The 27,994-nt window shown below is 40.5% G+C and overlaps 1 protein-coding gene and 3 gene segments (V, D, J or C); 3 read left to right on the top strand and 1 right to left on the bottom strand.

Moving 5' to 3' along the window:
* Nucleotides 1-1,421: 1,421 nt before the first annotated feature.
* LOC115035321 (tetraspanin-3-like) lies at nt 1,422-4,976 on the bottom strand. Its single transcript, XM_029493048.1, has 7 exons — nt 4,867-4,976; nt 3,686-3,877; nt 3,528-3,602; nt 3,321-3,419; nt 2,333-2,485; nt 2,143-2,226; nt 1,422-2,046 (listed from the first exon to the last, which is right to left on the bottom strand). The coding sequence occupies exons 1-7, from the start codon at nt 4,927-4,929 to the stop codon at nt 1,969-1,971; spliced, it is 744 nt and encodes a 247-aa protein (XP_029348908.1). The 5' UTR covers nt 4,930-4,976; the 3' UTR covers nt 1,422-1,968.
* An 11,637-nt stretch (nt 4,977-16,613) lies between these two features.
* LOC115035323 (Ig lambda-2 chain C region-like) lies at nt 16,614-18,044 on the top strand. The segment is given in 1 exon segment: nt 16,614-18,044. A coding segment is annotated over 1 exon segment (429 nt).
* Nucleotides 18,045-19,328: 1,284 nt separating this feature from the next.
* LOC115036216 (immunoglobulin lambda constant 6-like) lies at nt 19,329-20,856 on the top strand. The segment is given in 3 exon segments: nt 19,329-19,352; nt 19,663-19,741; nt 20,328-20,856. Coding segments are annotated over 3 exon segments (426 nt in total).
* A 4,644-nt stretch (nt 20,857-25,500) lies between these two features.
* Nucleotides 25,501-27,695, top strand: LOC115036214 (Ig lambda-2 chain C region-like). The segment is given in 3 exon segments: nt 25,501-25,509; nt 26,165-26,243; nt 27,133-27,695. Coding segments are annotated over 3 exon segments (417 nt in total).
* The last annotated feature ends 299 nt before the right edge of the window (nt 27,696-27,994 follow it).

Here is a 27,994-nt window from a genome sequence, read left to right as displayed (position 1 = left end):
ATGAGGAGTTGGACCGTGTTGTTGTAAGTGATGTCCACAGAAGACATCCAAACTCTGGCTACAAGCTAATGCGTGTTCCAGGTAATAATACGGCCACATATTCTTAACTGGGACACATACAAACATGGCCACGATGTATAATCCTCACCCTAACTGGATTATTTATCTGTAATGATCGGGTGATTCTACATCATACATCTTGGTCGTATTTTTAGCTGGTGTGTATCACCACGTTCCTTCTTCCCAAACTCAGCTCTTTCCGTCAAAGATAACGTTTTGTGTCGGGCTATAATACAAGCTAGGCTAATGGATATTAGCATTAGAGCTGGACAATTTACGTTAAGTTACAAGCTAACTGCTCTGTCTCGCACCTTGCTCTACGTTTCACCACCTTTTTAAAATATTTTTTCTGAAAATTTGTTCATCCTTTATTTCCTTATTCTTGTCTTTTCCTTTCTGGACACCGGACTGATGCTGACTGAACATTTTCCTTCCAAACTTCAGACAACACAAACAGCCTGGCATAGCAACAGCAACCAAGGGGGGGCGGGGCTTAGCGAAGGGTAGGTGGATAAACCATTTGTTTGGTTGGGGGGGGGCAGATAAAATACATTTCTGGCGCCAACAGGACCATGAAATAATTCATGAAATGGACTGGCATATTAAATTCTGTAAATAAGTCATCTCAGTGGGTGATTGGTTGTTTTTTTCCTGGTCCATATTCTCTGGTCTGGTCCGGCCTCGGTCCTGGGGGGTATCTTGCGTCAGCCCAGTCCATTCCTCGTAACCAGTTAAGCTAGCCGTGTTAGCTGCCCACACCTGAACTCGAACTGCGTCTCTCTGGTCTGGTCTCTGTTCCTGTTTACCACCAGTCTACTCTCCACTTTTTCTTGCTACACTGCATTTGTCTAAACTGAGCTAGCTAGAGCGTGCAGCCGCGACTCTAACTCACTAATTCTCGCCTCCATTTTTTGCCATCATCCTGAATCTATGACAAGAAGTACCATCATAAAAGGAGGCAGAGGAGGAACTGGACATGGAGCACACTGGAGACTGGACCAGACCGGACCCCTCCAGAGACTAGAGAACAGACCGGATCCCTCCAGAGACTAGAGACCAGACCGGATCCCTCCAGAGACTAGAGACCAGACCGGATCCCTCCAGAGACTAGAGAACAGACCGGATCCCTCCAGAGACTAGAGACCAGACTGGATCCCTCCAGAGACTAGAGAACAGACCGGATCCCTCCACAGACCGGTTCTTGTTGGGCCTCTTTAACTGAAGGTATGTTTGAGCTATAAACTGTCAGTAGCAGAATCACATCAGTGTATAATGACAGTAAACCTACTTCCCTTTCCTGTATTTCCTGAGGTATACCTTTACTTAAGTTTTTTTTTTTTTTTTTTTTTTTTTTTTTTTTTAGCAAACATAAAATTTTGATCTGTACTTTGACTCAAGTAGTGAAGTTGTGCACTCTGTCCACCTCTGAAAAACATGTGCAGTGTTGGCAATAATAACTCATAAAGTCATTCCATTACACTGATTTGTTTAAAAGTGGCCTACAACTATTTGAGGATATAAAAGAGCACCAAGAAGTAAGAAATGTTTCTTCTTTTAAACTACAGCTCAGAAATGTCTTACCACACAGGCGGTCTTAAAAACGGCTAAAATAAAGTGAATGAGTGCAGCAGTATATTCAGAAGTTTGTATAAACTTTGTATAAGCTTGTATAAACTTTGTAAAGTTTGTATAAACCATCATCACAAATAATGCTATAATCATCATATCATCCATCACCACTTAAAAGCTGCATGTTTTGTAGTGTACTGGAATAAACTTGTATTAATAAGCAGCAGTGAAAGGGATAAGAAATCAGACACCTGTTTCAAAGTCAAGAACAATCATTCTGACAAGTCATAATAATAGTTGCATGTGCAGAGTCCAGTGCTGTTCCATCTGCAAGTCTCTTTAGTTTTTTTCCAGCTTGTGATATCCCATAAAATGTTGGTACCTCATGAGCTGTCCCGCCGTCAGAAACACAACAAACTATAGTCAAAAGGGAGAGAAAGGAGATGGTGATTCTGGGTAGCAGCCAAATTAAAGAATTATAAAATGGTATAAATACTATGAAGTGTTTCACACCTCCACCAGTAAAACTACTGGCGAGAGCCAGATGATAAAACTCAGTGTGAACTGTAGAGCCATCTCCAGCTTAACCTGGCAGCCCTGAAAGGATGAGATAGAAAATTTGAATTAGAAAATTAACCAAGCAGAGCTATTTGACATTCATGCTGAAACATTTTTGTGTTTGTGATTATGGACATTGTCTGACCTGTGTGTTTAACTGCCATGGCTTGTCCACAGTGCCAGTACAGGAGGAGAAAGTCGAGTTGCAGCAGCTGTGGGGAACACGTAGTCCTCCAGTACGGTTGAACCAAGAGGTTTCAAGCCAGTCCCTATAGTCATGGACACCACAACACTGCAACTAACAGGGATCAAAACACCAAATGCCCAGTCACTCTCAATCAGTATAAAACACCGCAAATCAGACAGTTATCATTATTGTTGTTGGGGATTTTCTTATCGTCAGTGTTGAAGAATTGTGAACAGTAAAGTAAAAGTGAATCTTATTTAAAACATTTACTTAAATAAAAACTTATGAATTTGTATACTTATTGACATACAGTATTTGTGTTGTACTTTTTTTTTACTACTTTAAACTTCTACTTGACTAAAAGTCAGACAAAAATAGTAGTTTTATTGCACTAAAATGTGTCTAAATCAAAATTCAACTTTAAAATGTGCCCCCATTCGTAAATTCATGAAATAATACCAAACTTATGATCAGAGTTGGTTACAGATGCTAACGATTGACAGTCACTACATGCACAGATTTGTACAGAAAGTGACCTATAAACTCTCAGTCTGTCTCTCTGTTAAGGCCATACCACCCTGAACACTGTCAATATAAAAAGCAGGGTTGGGCCTGGTTCTTACTCGAATGTGACACTGCCTGGAATATGAGCAGTACGTTTTTTTCACTTGTCAAAGGTGATAGCACCAGCAGAGGGTGATATAACTGCTGCTGCTTGTTCAGAGGAGACAATGCAGGTTTTCCACTTCTAATATAGATATCATTACAAGAAGTGCATCCAAGTGGCTCAACCATGCTGGTGTATGTGGTATGTCCTGCTACTTTTTGTGCTGTTGCTTTTTAGGTTTAGGAAAAATGTTATGCCATTTGAAATGCTCAGTTGTTTCTACATGGTGTATGGATGCCTACATAATTCAGTTCAAATGTGTGATGGCCGAGCACGCACCTCCTCTTGTGTAGCATCTACAGCTTGAGAGTTTGGATCCTGGCTGTTGCCTGTGTAATTTTGAAAAACACCACTGAGGGAAGTTAAGTCTGAATCCAGCTAAAAACCAAACACAAGAAGACACAAAGAACGTAAACAATCTTTTTGTGGGCAGATAATGTTATAGTTCCAGTCCAGTGCAGATGCATTTTGGTGTGACATGGGTACCTTTATGGAGTGAAAATATGCCAATACTGAAGCCGAACTTTGCAGGCAGAAGATCACAACCAGCAGATAAACAAACTGGAGAAGAGCATGTTTCATTAAGGTCCATACATTATAACACAGACAGATATTCCCTTATTCACTCAAACTGACAAGCCTACCAGTCCCTGGAAAAAGACTGAATCTCTGAAGCTCAGCCACGAGCCGAGGAAACCGTTGGTCAAAAGGAAAGCGCCACTGATGAGAGCGAGGATAGCAGGCATGATGATGTAGGTGTCACAAAAGAATAGCCTGCTGTGACTGTATTTCATCAGTAGATAGAATCCACTCAAGCCCACCACCAACCCCATCACCTGTTAAATAAAAAAAGAGTGTCCCAATACAACACAAGAGTAAAGCGTGCATAAATAATAGTATCTGTGACAAAAATGCTGTTAATAAGCTTGCATTTACTCTCTTATGCATTCATTTTTAACTCCATGTGACCCCATGTATGTGTAAGATAGTTTAACATGATGCCATACTTCAGCTACAGCAGCTTTATGTGTGTGAGCAGGCTGTCTTATTTGTTTCTAGTCTTTAGGTTAAGATAAGTGCTGATATCTTGTAACTTCATTTAAAGAATCAGTATGTTGTCAATTCTCTCATATCTATTAGTTAAAAGAAATCAGATAAAACTAATATTCAATGTGTTACAAAATATATTTTTGGAATAAATTGAAGTTATTAATTGAGCACTTGTAGCTGCAGATTAAGGGGCCTTGCTCTGAGGCCCCGGGTTGGTGGTGATTAGAAACAGACCAGTAATGGGGAAATCAACCCATGACACTGAAACACTGAAAGCTTCAGACTTTGTTCAGCATGGTCTGAACCAAGAAACCCATGTCTCTGTTAATGATTTAGAACAGATGGTTAAACCTTATCTGTTTTTTACACAGTCACAAGAAATTTAGTCTTTTCTACTTCCCACAAGACGTGTCCTGTTATTTATTTATTTTTTTAATGGTAGAAAATGGCAAATAAAACAAAGCACAATTTAAATTATATTATACTGTGAGGTAAAGTATAATAAGCTACTGAAATGTGTATCTTTTTGAATAGATGACCAATCCACTTGAAGTGTGTGTGTGTGTGTGTGTTCATACTGTAGCCGATTTCCTCTAAAACATAACTGTCATATGACCTGTGTGACTCAAACGTGAGTCTGTCTCGAAATACATTCACACACACACAACACAACCAAGATGCAATTTATCCAACATTTCCAACATTCAAACAGATACTGATTTCCGACATGTATGTTTGTAGTGTGTGATGTTTACTCTGCTGAAGTCCCACCTACCCACAGAAGTTGAGATTCCAGCTGAAGTGTTGTTTTGAGCGCGTTTCTCCTCCGTTCGCTCATTTTCACACTGCGGAAGGAGCGCGCGGTGATCAACGCAGACGCCTCGAGGTTGGCGCGAGGACTGTACTGTCCTTTCTTTCTGCTATGACCCCCCCACTGAAAAAATAAAAAAATCTACTTCCTCAAAAATGCGGAAACACGGCTGCAAGCTGGCATCCTCAAAAGATAAGATAAGAGAGCGTTTATTGTCATTATACAGCGGCTGCACAACGAAATTTTGGGGGCAACACTGAAGGTGCATTAAAAGGAAAAAAAAAAAAACAGTTCACAAGGACAAGACCAAATAGCAACTACTGCTTATAAATAATGCTAAATCCAGAAATAAAAGCAGCATGTTGGAATTGCCCCTAGGTGAGGTAGATTTGACACTTAATTATGTTGCCCTACTGACTGGATTGTTCTGAGTTGTGGCTGTTTAGCGTCCTGACAGCCGAAGTGTAGAAGCTGTTTTTAAGTCTGTTCATCCTGCCTCTCCCTTCCACGATGAAGCCTGTAATTGTTATATTGCTGAAGGCCAAATTATGGTAATTCTTTCTTATTGCAGATTTGTAATTTTGAGGCTTTTGAAACAATTCAGACTGATTTGACGAAACTGTAAAATACTTGCTTGTTAATCATATATCAATGTTTCATTAAGCAGTTTTTTTTTTTGTAATTAATAAATTTTTAATGTGTATTTGGTGCTTGGTGGGTTTACTGTCAGCTCTGTGTTCAGCGGTCTGTGTCAGAGTCTCTTCCTGCTCTAACAGCTCAGTGTCTCTGCATCTGGCTGAGGGAGGTTTTTGTACGACTACAAATCACTGTGTGAACACATCAGCACTATTTATCTCATGATAACTCTGACAGTAATAAACTGCAGCATCTTCAGTCTGAACTCCACTGATGGTCAAACTGAAGTCAGAGCGGCTTCCACTGCCACTAAACCGAGCTGGTGTTCCTGATACACGTTGGTTTACAAATTTTATCAGGAGCTTTGGAGACTGTCCAGTTTTCTGTTGGTACCAGAACATACCCTGATCACCATCGCTCCATCTATAAACATTCCGGCTGGTTTTACAGGTCAGAGTGACGGTGGATCCTGGACTGGCTGTCTCTACTGAAGGCTGAGTCACAGTCACCTGACCGCTGCATCCTGCACACAAAAACAAATGTGTCATTTATCAGCAGAAAGAAACGAAGAGAAAAGGCAGCACATCATGTCTGAAATGTTGCTGAGTGAATGAACCTGGAAAACAGCAGCAGGCCAGCGTCCAGATGAGGATGGTGATGAGAGTCATGGTGGTTGTGCTTTCTGCTGTGTTGACTGACAGATCTGAGTCCTGCAGTGTTGAACTCACAGGACTATAAACCTTCTCACTTCACTGGAGGATCAGCTGACGATGCAAAGCCTCCTCTCTATGGAAATGATCTCTCTGCTCTCCACAGACTGAAGGCAACGAGGGACAAACATCAGGAGAAATAATGCTGCTTGGATTTACACTAAATATCATCATCAGAGACAAGAAAATATTCATATTAGCGGAGCAGCTGAGGATTTAAGGATCAGTTTGTGTCCACTGTGGTTGGTGTGATGTGTCTGTTTGTTGTCTGTTTGTCGAGTTCAACGTAGATCATTATTTTTATTTGAATGACTCTTAAAATGAATCATTAACATTAAAAAACAACAAGTTCATTCAACCATTTATCAGCTGCTATTAAAGTGTGGAAAATGTGACTTTGTTACAAGGAGACTGTGATCGTTTCTCTGTCAGGTTTAGAAAAGTTCAAGAAAACTGAAGAAATAATCTTCATGTTTCAAATCATTTCAGTTCATATCATGAAACAAACTGTGTAGATGTGAAAAGTAGATATTTTTCTGTGTTATCAGAACAAGCAGAGATTGTTTTCAGTGGATAGATGATTGTTCACAGTGCAGGAGGTTTTTGTACGGCCGCTTAATGAGTTTGTATCACTGTGGAACACTTTTGGTGGAGGAACCAAACTCATCCTTTCCTGTAAGTATCCAAGCTTTCTAATTTCTTCTTCAAAAATGTTTTAAGTGATAATCTACTTCAGAAGGTCATCATCCTAAATTTTATTTTCACGTATTTTAACCGATTTTCATATGTTCCATAATTTGTCTTGATGATTTCTTCGACTCCATTTAATTAAGTGTCACAGATGATTTATGATTACATTTGTGTGAAATTATGTCAAATTTCTCTTTATTCTATCCATTTTAAATTTGCATATTTTCCGTGTGAAATGTGATGTTTTTTTGTAAAAATGTATGTGAGGCACACTGTAGCATTTTTAACATTTCATCCTACAGCTTCTTTTTTATATCAAAATTTTAACAAGTGTTAAATATATTACTTAGTTAAATATATCATGTTGACGAGAGAAGTGAGTGACTTTACACATTAATTCAGTCCAGATTTTATTTTGCGTTCACAGTTCGTTGATTTGATGCAGTGAAAAGGAAGCGAAACAAGCAGATGACAAAGTCTTTCACTGTGCACAGATGTGACATTTTCCAACAAAGAAAATCTTTTCAGATCCGACTTATTTAATATCACAGATGATAAAACACATACCAACCTTTAATTTCATGATCACTGTGATATTTTTCCATCAAGCTAAATATCAGCTTATTGTCTCATTGCTGTTGATTCAGAGGGATGCAGACTGACAGATTCATTAATTTGTAGAGAAATTGTTCAAAACATGGCAAATGGATTTATTTGTTCAGCCCCGTGCTGCTTCTCTGTCTGATCACTGTATGATGACTCCCACCTGATCCACAGTCATGTTAACTTCAGTCCTGAATAGTAACAGTGTCCTGTTCAGCTGTGTGACCTTCAGTGGACGTCATTCTGCTCCTTGTTTGTCTCTGCTCTCCCCTCCAGCTGGCTCCATGGTCAGGCCCTCAGTCTCTCTGCTCCCCCCGCCCTCTGAGCAGCTCTCCGGGGGCTCGGCCACCCTGGCCTGCCTCCTGTCTGGCTACTCTCCTGAGGGAGCCGTGGTGAGCTGGGAGGTGGACGGCGTACAGCTGACGGAGGGGGTCCGGACCAGCTCAGAGGAGGAGAAGAGCGGACTGTACAGCAGCAGCAGCATCCTGAGCCTGAGCCGGGAGCGCTGGATGGAAGGAGAGCTGTACTCCTGTAAGGTCCTCCATCATGGTAACAGCCAGATCAAGTCCATTCACAGAAGCCAGTGTGGAGGCAAGAGAGTCTGACTGAAGCCCAGGACAGGAGGTCACTCTGGGGGGAGCAGGAGGAGCTGCTCTGATCAAAATCCATTTTAATGTTGTGTAATGTGTAGAAGAAGGTGAAGCTTTGTGTGTCAGAGAACAGCACTGCTGCAAACAGTTAGAGAGCCACGTGTAGAGCTGAGTGGATGTGACTGTGCTTCATAACTGATAACGTTCATGTCTCCTGCTTTTGCTAATAAAGTTTTAATTCAAAGACAACATGGTGAATTGTTTTGGTGTTTAGTTTTCCATCTTTGTTAATCTGACTGTAACTGGATCTGGTCTGTAGAGAATGAAAAACCTTGGAGTCAAACAAATGTGTCAAAACTAAAATTACTCCACTTTTTATTATCTGAGTGAACAAATCCAAACAGGTAAAGGAGGTGAAATCGTAATGGAAAGCAAACGTGATGCTGACTTTAACTCGTTGAAGGAAAATTATTTATTTACATTTTCTACATATATATCTGTTCATCTACCTCATTTTTTTTAAGTGGATGATGAAAATCTGGGAGGGTGAATGTCATGAGGATATTTCTGAAATATCATCACATCACATAAAAATGAAGAATATGTTAGTAAAGTAATAAACTTGAACGTGACTTTATAGGAAGTGCTTGGTGGGTTTACTGTCAGCTCTGTGTTCAGCGGTCTGTGTCAGAGTCTCTTCCTGCTCTAACAGCTCAGTGTCTCTGCATCTGGCTGAGGGAGGTTTTTGTACCACTACAAATCACTGTGTGAACACAGCAGCACTATTTATGACATGATAACTCTGACAGTAATAAACTGCTGCATCTTCAGTCTGAACTCCACTGATGGTCAAACTGAAGTCAGAGCCGCTTCCACTGCCGCTAAACCGAGCTGGTGTTCCTGATTCAGGTTGGTTTACATATCTTATCAGGAGCTTTGGAGACTGTCCAGATTTCTGTTGGTACCAGAACATGTAATTATTGCCATAAACATCCCGGCTGGTTTTACAGGTCAGAGTGACGGTGGATCCTGGACTGGCTGTCTCTACTGAAGGCTGAGTCACAGTCACCTGACCGCTGCATCCTGCACACAAAAACAAATGTGTCATTTATCAGCAGAAAGAAACGAAGAGAAAAGGCAGCACATCATGTCTGAAATGTTGCTGAGTGAATGAACCTGGAAAACAGCAGCAGGCCAGCGTCCAGATGAGGATGGTGATGAGAGTCATGGTGGTTGTGCTTTCTGCTGTGTTGACTGACAGATCTGAGTCCTGCAGTGTTGAACTCACAGGACTATAAACCTTCTCACTTCACTGGAGGATCAGCTGACGATGCAAAGCCTCCTCTCTATGGAAATGATCTCTCTGCTCTCCACAGACTGAAGGCAACGAGGGACAAACATCAGGAGAAATAATGCTGCTTGGATTTACACTAAATATCATCTTCATCAGAGAGAAGAAAATATTCATATTAGCAGAGCCGCTGAGGATTTAAGGATCAGTTTGTGTCCACTGTGGTTGGTGTGATGTGTCTGTTTGTTGTCTGTTTGTCAAGTTCAACGTAGATGTGTTCGATTCCCATGTTATCTGTTACCATTTAGATTTTATGCAGCTTTGCATCCTTACCTGAACATTTCTTCATTATTTCCCTCACTTGCCGTATTTTGGTTCTTTTGCAAGAGAAATAAACATTTAGTGATTTAATTTCATGTCTGGTTGTCATTTTTTTTACTGTGGAGTGTTTCATTTTTACTCGTCCTCAATTTTAACCCCGGATCTTAATGTAAATCTGACTTCTTTTGCTTTGACTGAAATTTTGACTTTTGGAAACTCCATCATTTCTTTGAATGGAAACTTAAAAACTGTCCCATGGAAACAACTATTGTTTCAAAGCATATATATACATATGGTTCATGTATTGCTCCCATTGTGTGAAAAAAGCATCAAAATAATTGTGATACTTTAAATTTTCTTCAGAATTGTGAGCGTTACCATCATTTTTGATGAATGAAAAGCATCAAAAATATCAAGTACATTTTTAATTGTGAAAAACAAAACCTGTCACAGTTTCACATATGGATTCATCTGCAGAATGATTTGGATTTTGTGATTTAGCCACATTTTGGAGATATCTTTAAAGGCATTGTATGTAATTTTAGAATGGGTTCTAATGGTTACTTATAATAATTTGATAAAACTGCTGATGCAAAATTGATTCATGAAATAGTTCATTTTATTTGTATTTTAAACTCCATTGAAAACTAAATTACATAAAATGAAAAGCTTTAGTTGAATATTTAACTCCACTATTCCCTCAAGTTTAATTTATACTGCACATTGAATTCTCTGATTAAACTGACATTACAAATCACACTTCATACCACTTTGGACTGATTGTGTCAACGAGTGAACAACATGTTTTCTGTGTTTCATATGAGAGCTCGCTCTGGCGGGGATCTAGTTCAGATGAAAGGTGTGCAGAAAATACTTCAGTGTGTTCAGCGGAGCAGTCATCCATGTCATCGTCTGCTGCAGAAAGCAACAGCTGCAGCAGAGAAATCTATCTGTGGACCGTCTGTATGAGGTTTTTGTACCACTCTGTATCACTGTGTGAACTCTGGGCCCCTATATACTCCCATACAGTAATAATCTCCTGCATCTTCAGCCTGAAATCTGCTGATCGTCAGAGTGAATCTAGGTTCAGATCCACTGCTGCTGAAATGACTGGGCGTATTAGATCCTGGTTTATTTATTTTATAAAACAGCAGTTTAGGACTCTGGCCAGATCTGAGCAGGTACCAGCTGAGATCATCATCGACTCCTGTACTGGCTGTACAAGTCAGAGAGACACTCTCCCCCAAAGCAACAGCCTTTGTTGCAGGAGACTGAGTCACAGAAGAACTGGCGCCTGAACCTGGAAATGAAACACAGCTTTAACTCAAAATGACAGTAAGGAACACATATAGAGACGGGAATGCATTTAACGGACACTCATCAGATTGAGACTGGAGCCACGTCTCACCTCGAAGAGCGAGCAGCAGCGAGGCCAGCAGTGGGGTCAGTGACATCATCATGGTCCCGAATATCTCTGTCAGAGAGACTGTGCACGCTCATCTGAGTGCTTCTTCTTAAACTGCTGCAGGGGCAGTGACGCACAGCAATCATTCAAAACACAACGTGCACGGTCAAACAAATTCAGGTGTACGTGTGAGGAGAGAACGTGTTTGACTGATTCAACGTGAGAGACTCTGCCTGCCGGGACAGTTACATCAGTGAGGTTAAATCTCTTATCAGGCCGAGGTCACCATAAGATTTGATTTTTCATCGGACTTCATTCAGTCGGTCATCGGGCTCCACTAAATTCCTTTGTGTAGTTTTATTTCAATTCACCTCAGTCGCATGTGAATATTTCCTTCAGAAAACAGCTGATAAGTGTTCATCAGTGATGATGTGTGCCTTTATATGAAACCTGTAACAGCGATGCTGTTGATGTTTCTGTGGCGTCCATAAAGAACTTGATTCAAAGCTGAGACTGTAAATTCATCCGCCTGATTGTTTCCAAAATCGATTCCATGAAAATATTCTCCTGCTGAAGACAAAGCCTTTTCTCTATTTCTTCATGTCACTGTTGTGCTGATATGTTTCAAATGTCAGCGGATTTTGTGTTCACTGTTTTGTACAATGACTTCACTGACTTCAATCTCTGTGGAACACGTTCGGTGGAGGCACCAAACTCATCAGACACTGTGGACATCATTTATTTATCCACAGTAAGAGATTTCACTTCATGTTGGAAATGTTTCATTTAAGAAATCCAAAGTGAAAAATTAAACGAGGACACTTGTTGAACATGTGAACATGATAAAATATATCACTCTTTTTTCTAATTGATGGTAAAAACTGATTTTATACTTCATTTTGTGGTTAAAATCTGAAATTTTGATGAGAGAGAAGACATCAGACTTTAAGTTATCAGGTTTGTAGAGTATTCAAACATCACGTTTCTGCCTCACAATGTTACTTAAGTACAGCACTTTGTTACTTCTAATTTATAGTTTATTTATAATTTCTCAGAAATAATGGCTGAATGATTTGATGCTCTCGTGGAGATTCAGATCGACCTGACTGAACTGTAGAAGGTTTGGTTGTTGCCCATATATCAACATTTCATAAAGCCGGTTGTTGGAAGTTTTTAATGTGTATTTGGTGCTTGGTGGGTTTACTGTCAGCTCTGTGTTCAGCGGTCTGTGTCAGAGTCTCTTCCTGCTCTAACAGCTCAGTGTCTCTGCATCTGGCTGAGGGAGGTTTTTGTACGACTACAAATCACTGTGTGAACACATCAGCACTATTTATCTCATGATAACTCTGACAGTAATAAACTGCAGCATCTTCAGTCTGAACTCCACTGATGGTCAAACTGAAGTCAGAGCCGCTTCCACTGCCACTAAACCGATCTGGTGTTTCTGATTCAGGTTGGTTTACATATGTGATCAGGAGCTTTGGAGACTGTCCAGATTTCTGTTGGTACCAGAACATGTAATCATCATCACCATCATTAAAAACATCCTCACTGGTTTTACAGGTCAGAGTGACGGTGGATCCTGGACTGGCTGTCTCTACTGAAGGCTGAGTCACAGTCACCTGACCGCTGCATCCTGCACACAAAAACAAATGTGTCATTTATCAGCAGAAAGAAACGAAGAGAAAAGGCAGCACATCATGTCTGAAATGTTGCTGAGTGAATGAACCTGGAAAACAGCAGCAGGCCAGCGTCCAGATGAGGATGGTGATGAGAGTCATGGTGGTTGTGCTTTCTGCTGTGTTGACTGACAGATCTGAGTCCTGCAGTGTTGAACTCACAGGACTATAAACCTTCTCACTTCACTGGAGGATCAGCTGACGATGCAAAGCCTCCTCTCTATGGAAATGATCTCTCTGCTCTCCACAGACTGAAGGCAACGAGGGACAAACATCAGGAGAAATAATGCTGCTTGGATTTACACTAAATATCATCTTCATCAAAGAGAAGAAAATATTCATATTAGCAGAGCAGCTGAGGATTTAAGGATCAGTTTGTATCCACTGTGGTTGGTGTGATGTGTCTGCTTGTTGTCTGTTTGTCAAGTTCAATGTAGATCATTATTTTTATTTGAATGACTCTTAAAATGAATCATTAACATTAAAAAACAACATGTTCATTCAACCATTTATCAGCTGCTATTAAAGTGTGGAAAATGTGACTTTGTTACAAGGAGACTGTGATCGTTTCTCTGTCAGGTTTAGAAAAGTTCAAGAAAACTGAAGAAATAATCTTCATGTTTCAAATCATTTCAGTTCATATCATGAAACAAACTGTGTAGATGTGAAAAGTAGATATTTTTCTGTGTTATCAGAACAAGCAGAGATTGTTTTCAGTGGATAGATGATTGTTCACAGTGCAGGAGGTTTTTGTACGGCCGCTTAATGAGTTTGTATCACTGTGGAACACTTTTGGTGGAGGAACCAAACTCATCGTGGACTGTAAGTACCAGTGATTTTCATTTTGTTGAAATTTTAGCTTTTTTAAGTTTATTTAACATTTTGAAGTCCATTGTGATTCAGCTCAGTTCTCAAATGTTGATAATTTTTGTTTTTGTAAAAGTTGTGTTATACAGAAAAGCTGATCTCAGTCTGATGAACTATTTTCTGCCTCAAAATGTTTCGAAACGTAAATTTTACATTTAAAACAAAACCGTTGAAATGAGATTTTCGCTTCACTTTGAAAAACAACATGACATAAATATATTTTATGTGTAAAAGCGGCTCGGCTCTGTGTTCACGGTTCATTCCTTTTACACGTAGAGAAAAGGAAGTGAAAGAGACAGATGACAAAGGTTGGAACTGTTTTCTCATCAGAGTTTCAGCTCGGTCACTTTAAACTATCTTCATCAGTCCAGTTTGTTTCAGTTGCTCTGACTCTTGAATGGTGTGTCTGATGCTGAGTGATTTATGAGATGTTGTTGTGTTTCATTTGATCAGTGCAGTAAATGAGCAGTACGTCTGCTTTCTTTATCAACAAGCCTTCATTCTCCTTCCTTTATCTTTCCTCCACCTCTCTCTCCTCCAGTGGGGGTGGTGCGGCCCATCCTGACCGTCTTCCCCCCCTCCAGAGAGAAGCTGCAGCAGGGTGATGCTACGCTGGTGTGTCTGGCCAACGGGGGCTTCCCCTCAGCCTGGAGGCTGGGCTGGAAGGTGGGGGGCAGCAGCAGCTCCTCGGGGGTGTCAAATAGCCCCGAGGTCCTGGGGAGCGACGGCCGCTACAGGTGGAGCAGCACCCTGAGCCTCTCTGAAGACCAGTGGAGGAAGGCGGGCTCAGTGAGCTGTGAGGCCATTCTGAATGGACACAGTCCTGTCACTCAAACCCTGGAGCCTGACCGCTGCTCCGAGTAGAGCTTCAGCATCACTTCCTGTCTGGAGACGATGCTGCTTCTTCGACGGAGATCTTCGTGAAGCTGCTCATCTCTTCTCGCCACACATTTCTTTCTTTAGATGCCCACGTTGTCTGTAGCTGTTCAATTCCAGTGTTATCTGTTACCATTTAGATTTTATGCAGCTTTGCATCCTTACCTGAACATTCATTCATTATTTCCCTCACATGCTGTATTTTGGTTCTTTTGCAAGAGAAATAAACATTTAGTGATTTAATTTCATGTCTGGTTGTCATTTTTTTTTTACTGTGGATTATTTCAATTTTTACTTTTGTCCTCCATTTTAACCCTGGATGTTAACGATAACCTGATTTTTACGCTTTGACTGAAATTTTGACCTTTGGAAACTCCATCATTTCTTTGAATGGAAACTTAAAAACTGTCCCATGGAAACAACTATTGTTTCAAAGCATATACTGTATATACATATGGATCATCTGTTGCTCCCATGGTGTGGAAAACAGCATCAAAATAATTGTGATAATTTAGATTTTCTTCATAATTGTGAGTGTTACCATAATTTTTCATGAATGAAAAGTATAAAAATTATTTGGCTGAATGATTTGATGATCTCGTGGAGATTCAGATCGACCTGACTGAACTGTAGAAGGTTTGGTTGTTGCTCATATATCAACATTTCATAAAGCCGGTTGTTGGAAGTTTTTAATGTGTATTTGGTGCTTGGTGGGTTTACTGTCAGCTCTGTGTTCAGCGGTCTGTGTCAGAGTCTCTTCCTGCTCTAACAGCTCAGTGTCTCTGCATCTGGCTGAGGGAGGTTTTTGTACGACTACAAATCACTGTGTGAACACATCATCATCATTTATCTCATGTAAGCTCTGACAGTGATAAACTGCTGCATCTTCAGTCTGAACTCCACTGATGGTCAAACTGAAGTCAGAGCCGCTTCCACTGCCACTAAACCGAGCTGGTGTTCCTGATACAGGTTGGTTTGCATATTTTATCAGGAGCTTTGGAGACTGTCCAGATTTCTGTTGGTACCAGAACATGTAATCATCATCACCATCATTATAAACATCCTCACTGGTTTTACAGGTCAGAGTGACGGTGGATCCTGGACTGGCTGTCTCTACTGAAGGCTGAGTCACAGTCACCTGACCGCTGCATCCTGCACACAAAAACAAATGTGTCATTGATCAGCAGAAAGAAACGAAGAGAAAAGGCAGCACATCATGTCTGAAATGTTGCTGAGTGAATGAACCTGGAAAACAGCAGCAGGCCAGCGTCCAGATGAGGATGGTGATGAGAGTCATGGTGGTTGTGCTTTCTGCTGTGTTGACTGACAGATCTGAGTCCTGCAGTGTTGAACTCACAGGACTATAAACCTTCTCACTTCACTGGAGGATCAGCTGACGATGCAAAGCCTCCTCTCTATGGAAATGATCTCTCTGCTCTCCACAGACTGAAGGCAACGAGGGACAAACATCAGGAGAAATAATGCTGCTTGGATTTACACTAAATATCATCTTCATCAAAGAGAAGAAAATATTCATATTAGCGGAGCAGCTGAGGATTTAAGGATCAGTTTGTGTCCTCTGTGGTTGGTGTGATGTGTCTGTTTGTCGTCTGTTTGTCGAGTTCAACGTAGATCATTATTTTTATTTGAATGATTCTTAAAATTAATCATTAACATTAAAAAACAACATGTTCATTCAACCATTTATCAGCTGCTATTAAAGTGTGGAAAATGTGACTTTGTTACAAGGAGACTGTGATCGTTTCTCTGTCAGGTTTAGAAAAGTTCAAGAAAACTGAAGAAATAATCTTCATGTTTCAAATCATTTCAGTTCATATCATGAAACAAACTGTGTAGATGTGAAAAGTAGATATTTTTCTGTGTTATCAGAACAAGCAGAGATTGTTTTCAGTGGATAGATGATTGTTCACAGTGCAGGAGGTTTTTGTACGGCCGCTTAATGAGTTTGTATCACTGTGGAGGACTTTTGGTGGAGGAACCAAACTCATCCTTTCCTGTAAGTATCCAAGCTTTCTAATTTCTTCTTCAAAAATGTTTTAAGTGATAATCTACTTCAGAAGGTCATCATCCTAAATTTTATTTTCACGTATTTTAACCGATTTTCATATGTTCCATAATTTGTCTTGATGATTTCTTCGACTCCATTTAATTAAGTGTCACAGATGATTTATGATTACATTTGTGTGAAATTATGTCAAATTTCTCTTTATTCTATCCATTTTAAATTTGCATATTTTCCGTGTGAAATGTGATGTTTTTTTGTAAAAATGTATGTGAGGCACACTGTAGCATTTTTAACATTTCATCCTACAGCTTCTTTTTTATATCAAAATTTTAACAAGTGTTAAATATATTACTTAGTTAAATATATCATGTTGACGAGAGAAGTGAGTGACTTTACACATTAATTCAGTCCAGATTTTATTTTGCGTTCACAGTTCGTTGATTTGATGCAGTGAAAAGGAAGCGAAACAAGCAGATGACAAAGTCTTTCACTGTGCACAGATGTGACATTTTCCAACAAAGAAAATCTTTTCAGATCCGACTTATTTAATATCACAGATGATAAAACACATACCAACCTTTAATTTCATGATCACTGTGATATTTTTCCATCAAGCTAAATATCAGCTTATTGTCTCATTGCTGTTGATTCAGAGGGATGCAGACTGACAGATTCATTCATTTGTAGAGAAATTGTTCAAAACATGGCAAATGTATTTATTTGTTCAGCCCCGTGCTGCTTCTCTGTCTGATCACTGTATGATGACTCCCACCTGATCCACAGTCATGTTAACTTCAGTCCTGAATAGTAACAGTGTCCTGTTCAGCTGTGTGACCTTCAGTGGACGTCATTCTGCTCCTTGTGTGTCTCTGCTCTCCCCTCCAGCTGGCTCCATGGTCAGGCCCTCAGTCTCTCTGCTCCCCCCGCCCTCTGAGCAGCTCTCCGGGGGCTCGGCCACCCTGGCCTGCCTCCTGTCTGGCTACTCTCCTGATGGAGCCGTGGTGAGCTGGGAGGTGGACGGCGTACAGCTGACGGAGGGGGTCCGGACCAGCTCAGAGGAGGAGAAGAGCGGACTGTACAGCAGCAGCAGCATCCTGAGCCTGAGCCGGGAGCGCTGGATGGAAGGAGAGCTGTACTCCTGTAAGGTCCTCCATCATGGTAACAGCCAGATCAAGTCCATTCACAGAAGCCAGTGTGGAGGCAAGAGAGTCTGACTGAAGCCCAGGACAGGAGGTCACTCTGGGGGGAGCAGGAGGAGCTGCTCTGATCAAAATCCATTTTAATGTTGTGTAATGTGTAGAAGAAGGTGAAGCTTTGTGTGTCAGAGAACAGCACTGCTGCAAACAGTTAGAGAGCCACGTGTAGAGCTGAGTGGATGTGACTGTGCTTCATAACTGATAACGTTCATGTCTCCTGCTTTTGCTAATAAAGTTTTAATTCAAAGACAACACGGTGAATTGTTTTGGTGTTTAGTTTTCCGTCTTTGTTGATCTGACTGTAACTGGATCTGGTCTGTAGAGAATGAAAAACCTTGGAGTCAAACAAATGTGTCAAAACTAAAATGACTCCTCTTTTCATTATCTGAGTGAACAAATCCAAACAGGTAAAGGAGGTGAAATCGTAATGGAAAGCAAACGTGATGCTGACTTTAACTCGTTTAAGAAAAATTATTTATTTACATTTTCTATATATATATCTGTTCATCTACCTCATTTTTTTTAAGTGGATGATGAAAATCTGGGAGGGTGAATGTCATGAGGATATTTCTGAAATATCATCACATCACATAAAAATGAAGAATATGTGAGTAAAGTAATAAACTTGAACGTGACTTTATAGGAAGTGCTTGGTGGGTTTACTGTCAGCTCTGTGTTCAGCGGTCTGTGTCAGAGTCTCTTCCTGCTCTAACAGCTCAGTGTCTCTGCATCTGGCTGAGGGAGGTTTTTGTACCACTACAAATCACTGTGTGAACACATCAGCACTATTTATCTCATGTAAACTCTGACAGTGATAAACTGCTGCATCTTCAGTCTGAACTCCACTGATGGTCAAACTGAAGTCAGAGCCGCTTCCACTGCCACTAAAACGATCTGGTGTTTCTGATTCAGGTTGGTTTACATATGTGATCAGGAGCTTTGGAGACTGTCCAGATTTCTGTTGGTACCAGAACATAAAATCATCATCACCATTATTATAAACATCCTGGCTGGTTTTACAGGTCAGAGTGACGGTGGATCCTGGACTGGCTGTCTTTACTGAAGGCTGAGTCACAGTCACCTGACCGCTGCATCCTGCACACAAAAACAAATGTGTCATTTATCAGCAGAAAGAAACGAAGAGAAAAGGCAGCACATCATGTCTGAAATGTTGCTGAGTGAATGAACCTGGAAAACAGCAGCAGGCCAGCGTCCAGATGAGGATGGTGATGAGAGTCATGGTGGTTGTGCTTTCTGCTGTGTTGACTGACAGATCTGAGTCCTGCAGTGTTGAACTCACAGGACTATAAACCTTCTCACTTCACTGGAGGATCAGCTGACGATGCAAAGCCTCCTCTCTATGGAAATGATCTCTCTGCTCTCCACAGACTGAAGGCAACGAGGGACAAACATCAGGAGAAATAATGCTGCTTGGATTTACACTAAATATCATCTTCATCAAAGAGAAGAAAATATTCATATTAGCGGAGCAGCTGAGGATTTAAGGATCAGTTTGTATCCACTGTGGTTGGTGTGATGTGTCTGTTTGTCGAGTTCAACGTAGATCATTATTTTTATTTGAATGACTCTTAAAATGAATCATTAACATTAAAAAACAACATGTTCATTCAACCATTTATCAGCTGCTATTAAAGTGTGGAAAATGTGACTTTGTTACAAGGAGACTGTGATCGTTTCTCTGTCAGGTTTAGAAAAGTTCAAGAAAACTGAAGAAATAATCTTCAAGTTTCAAATCATTTCAGTTCATATCATGAAACAAACTGTGTAGATGTGAAAAGTAGATATTTTTCTGTGTTATCAGAACAAGCAGAGATTGTTTTCAGTGGATAGATGATTGTTCACAGTGCAGGAGGTTTTTGTACGGCCGCTTAATGAGTTTGTATCACTGTGGTGGACTTTTGGTGGAGGAACCAAACTCATCGTGGACTGTAAGTACCAGTGATTTCCATTTTGTTGAAATTTTAGCTTTTTTAAGTTTATTTAACATTTTGAAGTCCATTGTGATTCAGCTCAGTTCTCAAATGTTGATCATTTTTGTTTTTGTAAAAGTTGTGTTATACAGAAAAGCTGATCTCAGTCTGATGAACTATTTTCTGCCTCAAAATGTTTCGAAACGTAAATTTTAGATTTAAAACAAAACCGTTGAAATGAGATTTTCGCTTCACTTTGAAAAACAACATGACATAAATATATTTTATGTGTAAAAGCGGCTCGGCTCTGTGTTCACGGTTAATTCCTTTTACATGTAGAGAAAAGGAAGTGAAAGAGACAGATGACAATGGTTGGAACTGTTTTCTCATCAGAGTTTCAGCTCGGTCACTTTAAACTATCTTCATCAGTCCAGTTTGTTTCAGTTGCTCTGACTCTTGAATGGTGTGTCTGATGCTGAGTGATTTATGAGATGTTGTTGTGTTTCATTTGATCAGTGCAGTAAATGAGCAGTACGTCTGCTTTCTTTATCAACAAGCCTTCATTCTCCTTCCTTTATCTTTCCTCCACCTCTCTCTCCTCCAGTGGGGGTGGTGCGGCCCATCCTGACCGTCTTCCCCCCCTCCAGAGAGAAGCTGCAGCAGGGTGATGCTACGCTGGTGTGTCTGGCCAACGGGGGCTTCCCCTCAGCCTGGAGGCTGGGCTGGAAGGTGGGGGGCAGCAGCAGCTCCTCGGGGGTGTCAAATAGCCCCGAGGTCCTGGGGAGCGACGGCCGCTACAGGTGGAGCAGCAGCCTGAGCCTCTCTGAAGACCAGTGGAGGAAGGCGGGCTCAGTGAGCTGTGAGGCCATTCTGAATGGACACAGTCCTGTCACTCAAACCCTGGAGCCTGACCGCTGCTCCGAGTAGAGCTTCAGCATCACTTCCTGTCTGGAGACGATGCTGCTTCTTTGACGGAGATCTTCGTGAAGCTGCTCATCTCTTCTCGCCACACATTTCTTTCTTTAGATGCCCACATTGTCTGTAGCTTTTCAATTCCCGTGTTATCTGTTACCATTTAGATTTTATGCAGCTTTGCATCCTTACCTGAACATTTCTTCATTATTTCCCTCACATGCTGTATTTTGGTTCTTTTGCAAGAGAAATAAACATTTAGTGATTTAATTTCATGCCTGGTTGTCATTTTTTTTTTACTGTGGATTATTTCATTTTTACTTTTGTCCTCCATTTTAACCCTGGATGTTAACGATAACCTGATTTTTACGCTTTGACTGAAATTTTGACTTTTGGAAACTCCATCATTTCTTTGAATGGAAACTTAAAAACCGTCCCATGGAAACAACTATTGTTTCAAAGCATATATATACATATGGATCATCTGTTGCTCCCATGGTGTGGAAAACAGCATCAAAATAATTGTGATAATTTAGATTTTCTTCATAATTGTGAGTGTTACCATAATTTTTCATGAATGAAAAGTATAAAAATTATTTGGCTGAATGATTTGATGATCTCGTGGCGATTCAGATCGACCTGACTGAACTGTAGAAGGTTTGGTTGTTGCTCATATATCAACATTTCATAAAGCCGGTTGTTGGAAGTTTTTAATGTGTATTTGGTGCTTGGTGGGTTTACTGTCAGCTCTGTGTTCAGCGGTCTGTGTCAGAGTCTCTTCCTGCTCTAACAGCTCAGTGTCTCTGCATCTGGCTGAGGGAGGTTTTTATACCACTACAAATCACTGTGTGAACACAGGAGCATAATTTATCTCATGATAACTCTGACAGTGATAAACTGCAGCATCTTCAGTCTGAACTCCACTGATGGTCAAACTGAAGTCAGAGCGGCTTCCACTGCCACTAAACCGAGCTGGTGTTCCTGATACACGTTGGTTTGCAAATTTTATCAGGAGCTTTGGAGACTGTCCAGATTTCTGTTGGTACCAGAACATGTAATCATCATCACCATCATTATAAACATCCTCACTGGTTTTACAGGTCAGAGTGACGGTGGATCCTGGACTGGCTGTCTCTACTGAAGGCTGAGTCACAGTCACCTGACCGCTGCATCCTGCACACAAAAACAAATGTGTCATTGATCAGCAGAAAGAAACGAAGAGAAAAGGCAGCACATCATGTCTGAAATGTTCCTGAGTGAATGAACCTGGAAAACAGCAGCAGGCCAGCGTCCAGATGAGGATGGTGATGAGAGTCATGGTGGTTGTGCTTTCTGCTGTGTTGACTGACAGATCTGAGTCCTGCAGTGTTGAACTCACAGGACTATAAACCTTCTCACTTCACTGGAGGATCAGCTGACGATGCAAAGCCTCCTCTCTATGGAAATGATCTCTCTGCTCTCCACAGACTGAAGGCAACGAGGGACAAACATCAGGAGAAATAATGCTGCTTGGATTTACACTAAATATCATCTTCATCAGAGAGAAGAATATATTCATATTAGCGGAGCAGCTGAGGATTTAAGGATCAGTTTGTGTCCACTGTGGTTGGTGTGATGTGTCTGTTTGTTGTCTGTTTGTCAAGTTCAACGTAGATGTGTTCGATTCCCATGTTATCTGTTACCATTTAGATTTTATGCAGCTTTGCATCCTTACCTGAACATTTCTTCATTATTTCCCTCACTTGCCGTATTTTGGTTCTTTTGCAAGAGAAATAAACATTTAGTAAAGTAATTTCATGTCTGGTTGTCATTTTTTTTACTGTGGAGTGTTTCATTTTTACTCGTCCTCAATTTTAACCCTGGATCTTAATGTAAATCTGATTTCTTTTGCTTTGACTGAAATTTTGACTTTTGGAAACTCCATCATTTCTTTGAATGGAAACTTAAAAACCGTCCCATGGAAACAACTATTGTTTCAAAGCATATATATACATATGGTTCATGTATTGCTCCCATTGTGTGAAAAAAGCATCAAAATAATTGTGATACTTTAATTTTTCTTCAGAATTGTGAGCGCTACCATCATTTTTGATGAATGAAAAGCATCAAAAATATCAAGTACATTTTTAATTGTGAAAAACAAAACCTGTCACAGTTTCACATATGGATTCATCTGCAGAATGATTTGGATTTTGTGATTTAGCCACATTTTGGAGATATCTTTAAAGGCATTGTATGTAATTTTAGAATGGGTTCTAATGGTTACTTATAATAATTTGATAAAACTGCTGATGCAAAATTGATTCATGAAATAGTTCATATTATTTGTATTTTATACTCCATTGAAAACTAAATTACATAAAATGAAAAGCTTTAGTTGAATATTTAACTCCACTATTCCCTCGAATTGAATTTATACTGCACATTGAATTCTCTGATTAAACTGACATTACAAATCACACTTCATACCACTTTGGACTGACTGTATCAACGAGTGAACAACATGTTTTCTGTGTTTCATATGAGAGCTCGCTCTGGCGGGGATCTAGTTCAGATGAAAGGTGTGCAGAAAATACTTCAGTGTGTTCAGCGGAGCAGTCATCCATGTCATCGTCTGCTGCAGAAAGCAACAGCTGCAGCAGAGAAATCTATCTGTGGACCGTCTGTATGAGGTTTTTGTACCACTCTGTATCACTGTGTGAACTCTGGGCCCCTGTATACTCCCATACAGTAATAATCTCCTGCATCTTCAGCCTGAAATCTGCTGATCGTCAGAGTGAATCTAGGTTCAGATCCACTGCTGCTGAAATGACTGGGCGTATTAGATCCTGGTTTATTTATTTTATAAAACAGCAGTTTAGGACTCTGGCCAGATCTGAGCAGGTACCAGCTGAGATCATCATCGACTCCTGTACTGGCTGTACAAGTCAGAGAGACACTCTCCCCCAAAGCAACAGCCTTTGTTGCAGGAGACTGAGTCACAGAAGAACTGGCGCCTGAACCTGGAAATGAAACACAGCTTTAACTCAAAATGACAGTAAGGAACACATATAGAGACGGGAATGCATTTAACGGACACTCATCAGATTGAGACTGGAGCCACGTCTCACCTCGAAGAGCGAGCAGCAGCGAGGCCAGCAGTGGGGTCAGTGACATCATCATGGTCCCGAATATCTCTGTCAGAGAGACTGTGCACGCTCATCTGAGTGCTTCTTCTTAAACTGCTGCAGGGGCAGTGACGCACAGCAATCATTCAAAACACAACGTGCACGGTCAAACAAATTCAGGTGTACGTGTGAGGAGAGAACGTGTTTGACTGATTCAACGTGAGAGACTCTGCCTGCCGGGACAGTTACATCAGTGAGGTTAAATCTCTTATCAGGCCGAGGTCACCATAAGATTTGATTTTTCATCGGACTTCATTCAGTCGGTCATCGGGCTCCACTAAATTCCTTTGTGTAGTTTTATTTCAATTCACCTCAGTCGCATGTGAATATTTCCTTCAGAAAACAGCTGATAAGTGTTCATCAGTGATGATGTGTGCCTTTATATGAAACCTGTAACAGCGATGCTGTTGATGTTTCTGTGGCGTCCATAAAGAACTTGATTCAAAGCTGAGACTGTAAATTCATCCGCCTGATTGTTTCCAAAATCGATTCCATGAAAATATTCTCCTGCTGAAGACAAAGCCTTTTCTCTATTTCTTCATGTCACTGTTGTGCTGATATGTTTCAAATGTCAGCGGATTTTGTGTTCACTGTTTTGTACAATGACTTCACTGACTTCAGTCTCTGTGGAACACGTTCGGTGGAGGCACCAAACTCATCAGACACTGCGGACATCATTTATTTATCCACAGTAAGAGATTTCACTTCATGTTGGAAATGTTTCATTTAAGAAATCCAAAGTGAAAAATTAAACGAGGACACTTGTTGAACATGTGAACATGATAAAATATATCACTCTTTTTTCTAATTGATGGTAAAAACTGATTTTATACTTCATTATGTGGTTAAAATCTGAAATTTTGATGAGAGAGAAGACATCAGACTTTAAGTTATCAGGTTTGCAGAGTATTCAAACATCACGTTTCTGCCTCACAATGTTACTTAAGTACAGCACTTTGTTACTTCTAATTTATAGTTTATTTATAATTTATCAGAAATAATGGCTGAATGATTTGATGCTCTCGTGGAGATTCAGATCGACCTGACTGAACTGTAGAAGGTTTGGTTGTTGCTCATATATCAACATTTCATAAAGCCGGTTGTTGGAAGTTTTTAATGTGTATTTGGTGCTTGGTGGGTTTACTGTCAGCTCTGTGTTCAGCGGTCTGTGTCAGAGTCTCTTCCTGCTCTAACAGCTCAGTGTCTCTGCATCTGGCTGAGGGAGGTTTTTGTACCACTACAAATCACTGTGTGAACACAGCAGCACTATTTATGCTATGAAAACTCTGACAGTGATAAACTGCAGCATCTTCAGTCTGAACTCCACTGATGGTCAAACTGAAGTCAGAGCGGCTTCCACTGCCACTAAACCGAGCTGGTGTTTCTGATTCAGGAATGCTCCCTAATGTGATCAGGAGCTTTGGAGACTGTCCAGATTTCTGTTGGTACCAGAACATGTAATCATCATCACCATCATTATAAACATCCTCACTGGTTTTACAGGTCAGAGTGACGGTGGATCCTGGACTGGCTGTCTCTACTGAAGGCTGAGTCACAGTCACCTGACCGCTGCATCCTGCACACAAAAACAAATGTGTCATTGATCAGCAGAAAGAAACGAAGAGAAAAGGCAGCACATCATGTCTGAAATGTTGCTGAGTGAATGAACCTGGAAAACAGCAGCAGGCCAGCGTCCAGATGAGGATGGTGATGAGAGTCATGGTGGTTGTGCTTTCTGCTGTGTTGACTGACAGATCTGAGTCCTGCAGTGTTGAACTCACAGGACTATAAACCTTCTCACTTCACTGGAGGATCAGCTGACGATGCAAAGCCTCCTCTCTATGGAAATGATCTCTCTGCTCTCCACAGACTGAAGGCAACGAGGGACAAACATCAGGAGAAATAATGCTGCTTGGATTTACACTAAATATCATCTTCATCAAAGAGGAGAAAATATTCATATTAGCGGAGCAGCTGAGGATTTAAGGATCAGTTTGTATCCACTGTGGTTGGTGTGATGTGTCTGTTTGTCGTCTGTTTGTCGAGTTCAACGTAGATCATTATTTTTATTTGAATGACTCTTAAAATGAATCATTAACATTAAAAAACAACATGTTCATTCAACCATTTATCAGCTGCTATTAAAGTGTGGAAAATGTGACTTTGTTACAAGGAGACTGTGATCGTTTCTCTGTCAGGTTTAGAAAAGTTCAAGAAAACTGAAGAAATAATCTTCATGTTTCAAATCATTTCAGTTCATATCATGAAACAAACTGTGTAGATGTGAAAAGTAGATATTTTTCTGTGTTATCAGAACAAGCAGAGATTGTTTTCAGTGGATAGATGATTGTTCACAGTGCAGGAGGTTTTTGTACGGCCGCTTAATGAGTTTGTATCACTGTGGTGGACTTTTGGTGGAGGAACCAAACTCATCCTTTCCTGTAAGTATCCAAGCTTTCTAATCTCTTCTTCAAAAATGTTTTAAGTGATAATCTACTTCAGAAGGTCATCATCCTAAATTTTATTTTCACGTATTTTAACCGATTTTCATATGTTCCATAATTTGTCTTGATGATTTCTTCGACTCCATTTAATTAAGTGTCACAGATGATTTATGATTACATTTGTGTGAAATTATGTCAAATTTCTCTTTATTCTATCCATTTTAAATTTGCATATTTTCCGTGTGAAATGTGATGTTTTTTTGTAAAAATGTATGTGAGGCACACTGTAGCATTTTTAACATTTCATCCTACACCTTTTTTATATCAAAATTTTAACAAGTGTTAAATATATTACTTAGTTAAATATATCATGTTGACGAGAGAAGTGAGTGACTTTACACATTAATTCAGTCCAGATTTTATTTTGCGTTCACAGTTCGTTGATTTGATGTAGTGAAAAGGAAGCGAAACAAGCAGATGACAAAGTCTTTCACTGTGCACAGATGTGACATTTTCCAACAAAGAAAATCTTTTCAGATCCGACTTATTTAATATCACACATTATAAAACGCATACCAACCTTTAATTTCATGATCACTGTTATATTTTTCCATCAAGCTAAATATCAGCTTATTGTCTCATTGCTGTTGATTCAGAGGGATGCAGACTGACAGTCATTCATTTGTAGAGAAATTGTTCAAAACATGGCAAATGTATTTATTTGTTCAGCCCCGTGCTGCTTCTCTGTCTGATCACTGTATGATGACTCCCACCTGATCCACAGTCATGTTAACTTCAGTCCTGAATAGTAACAGTGTCCTGTTCAGCTGTGTGACCTTCAGTGGACGTCATTCTGCTCCTTGTGTGTCTCTGCTCTCCCCTCCAGCTGGCTCCATGGTCAGGCCCTCAGTCTCTCTGCTCCCCCCGCCCTCTGAGCAGCTCTCCGGGGGCTCGGCCACCCTGGCCTGCCTCCTGTCTGGCTACTCTCCTGAGGGAGCCGTGGTGAGCTGGGAGGTGGACGGCGTACAGCTGACGGAGGGGGTCCGGACCAGCTCAGAGGAGGAGAAGAGCGGACTGTACAGCAGCAGCAGCATCCTGAGCCTGAGCCGGGAGCGCTGGATGGAAGGAGAGCTGTACTCCTGTAAGGTCCTCCATCATGGTAACAGCCAGATCAAGTCCATTCACAGAAGCCAGTGTGGAGGCAAGAGAGTCTGACTGAAGCCCAGGACAGGAGGTCACTCTGGGGGGAGCAGGAGGAGCTGCTCTGATCAAAATCCATTTTAATGTTGTGTAATGTGTAGAAGAAGGTGAAGCTTTGTGTGTCAGAGAACAGCACTGCTGCAAACAGTTAGAGAGCCACGTGTAGAGCTGAGTGGATGTGACTGTGCTTCATAACTGATAACGTTCATGTCTCCTGCTTTTGCTAATAAAGTTTTAATTCAAAGACAACATGGTGAATTGTTTTGGTGTTTAGTTTTCCATCTTTGTTAATCTGACTGTAACTGGATCTGGTCTGTAGAGAATGAAAAACCTTGGAGTCAAACAAATGTGTCAAAACTAAAATTACTCCACTTTTTATTATCTGAGTGAACAAATCCAAACAGGTAAAGGAGGTGAAATCGTAATGGAAAGCAAACGTGATGCTGACTTTAACTCGTTGAAGGAAAATTATTTATTTACATTTTCTACATATATATCTGTTCATCTACCTCATTTTTTTTAAGTGGATGATGAAAATCTGGGAGGGT

Source organism: Echeneis naucrates, chromosome 22, assembly GCF_900963305.1.
Source record: "Echeneis naucrates chromosome 22, fEcheNa1.1, whole genome shotgun sequence".
NCBI lineage: Eukaryota > Metazoa > Chordata > Actinopteri > Carangiformes > Echeneidae > Echeneis > Echeneis naucrates.
The sequence above is the reverse complement of the archived record's forward strand: the minus strand, read 5'-3'. Positions and strand labels throughout refer to the sequence as shown.

Bases quoted from the DNA above. Each gene is read 5' to 3' on its own strand.
- LOC115035321 (XM_029493048.1), bottom strand. From the start codon at position 4,929: ATGAGCGAACGGAGGAGAAACGCGCTCAAAACAACACTTCAGCTGGAA. The intron at 2,486-3,320 runs GTGCGTGCTCGG...GATCCCTGTTAG, and splicing joins TAGATGCTACACAAGAGGAG to TTGCAGTGTTGTGGTGTCCA. The intron at 2,047-2,142 runs GTGTGAAACACT...TTTTGACTATAG, and splicing joins CAGTAGTTTTACTGGTGGAG to TTTGTTGTGTTTCTGACGGC.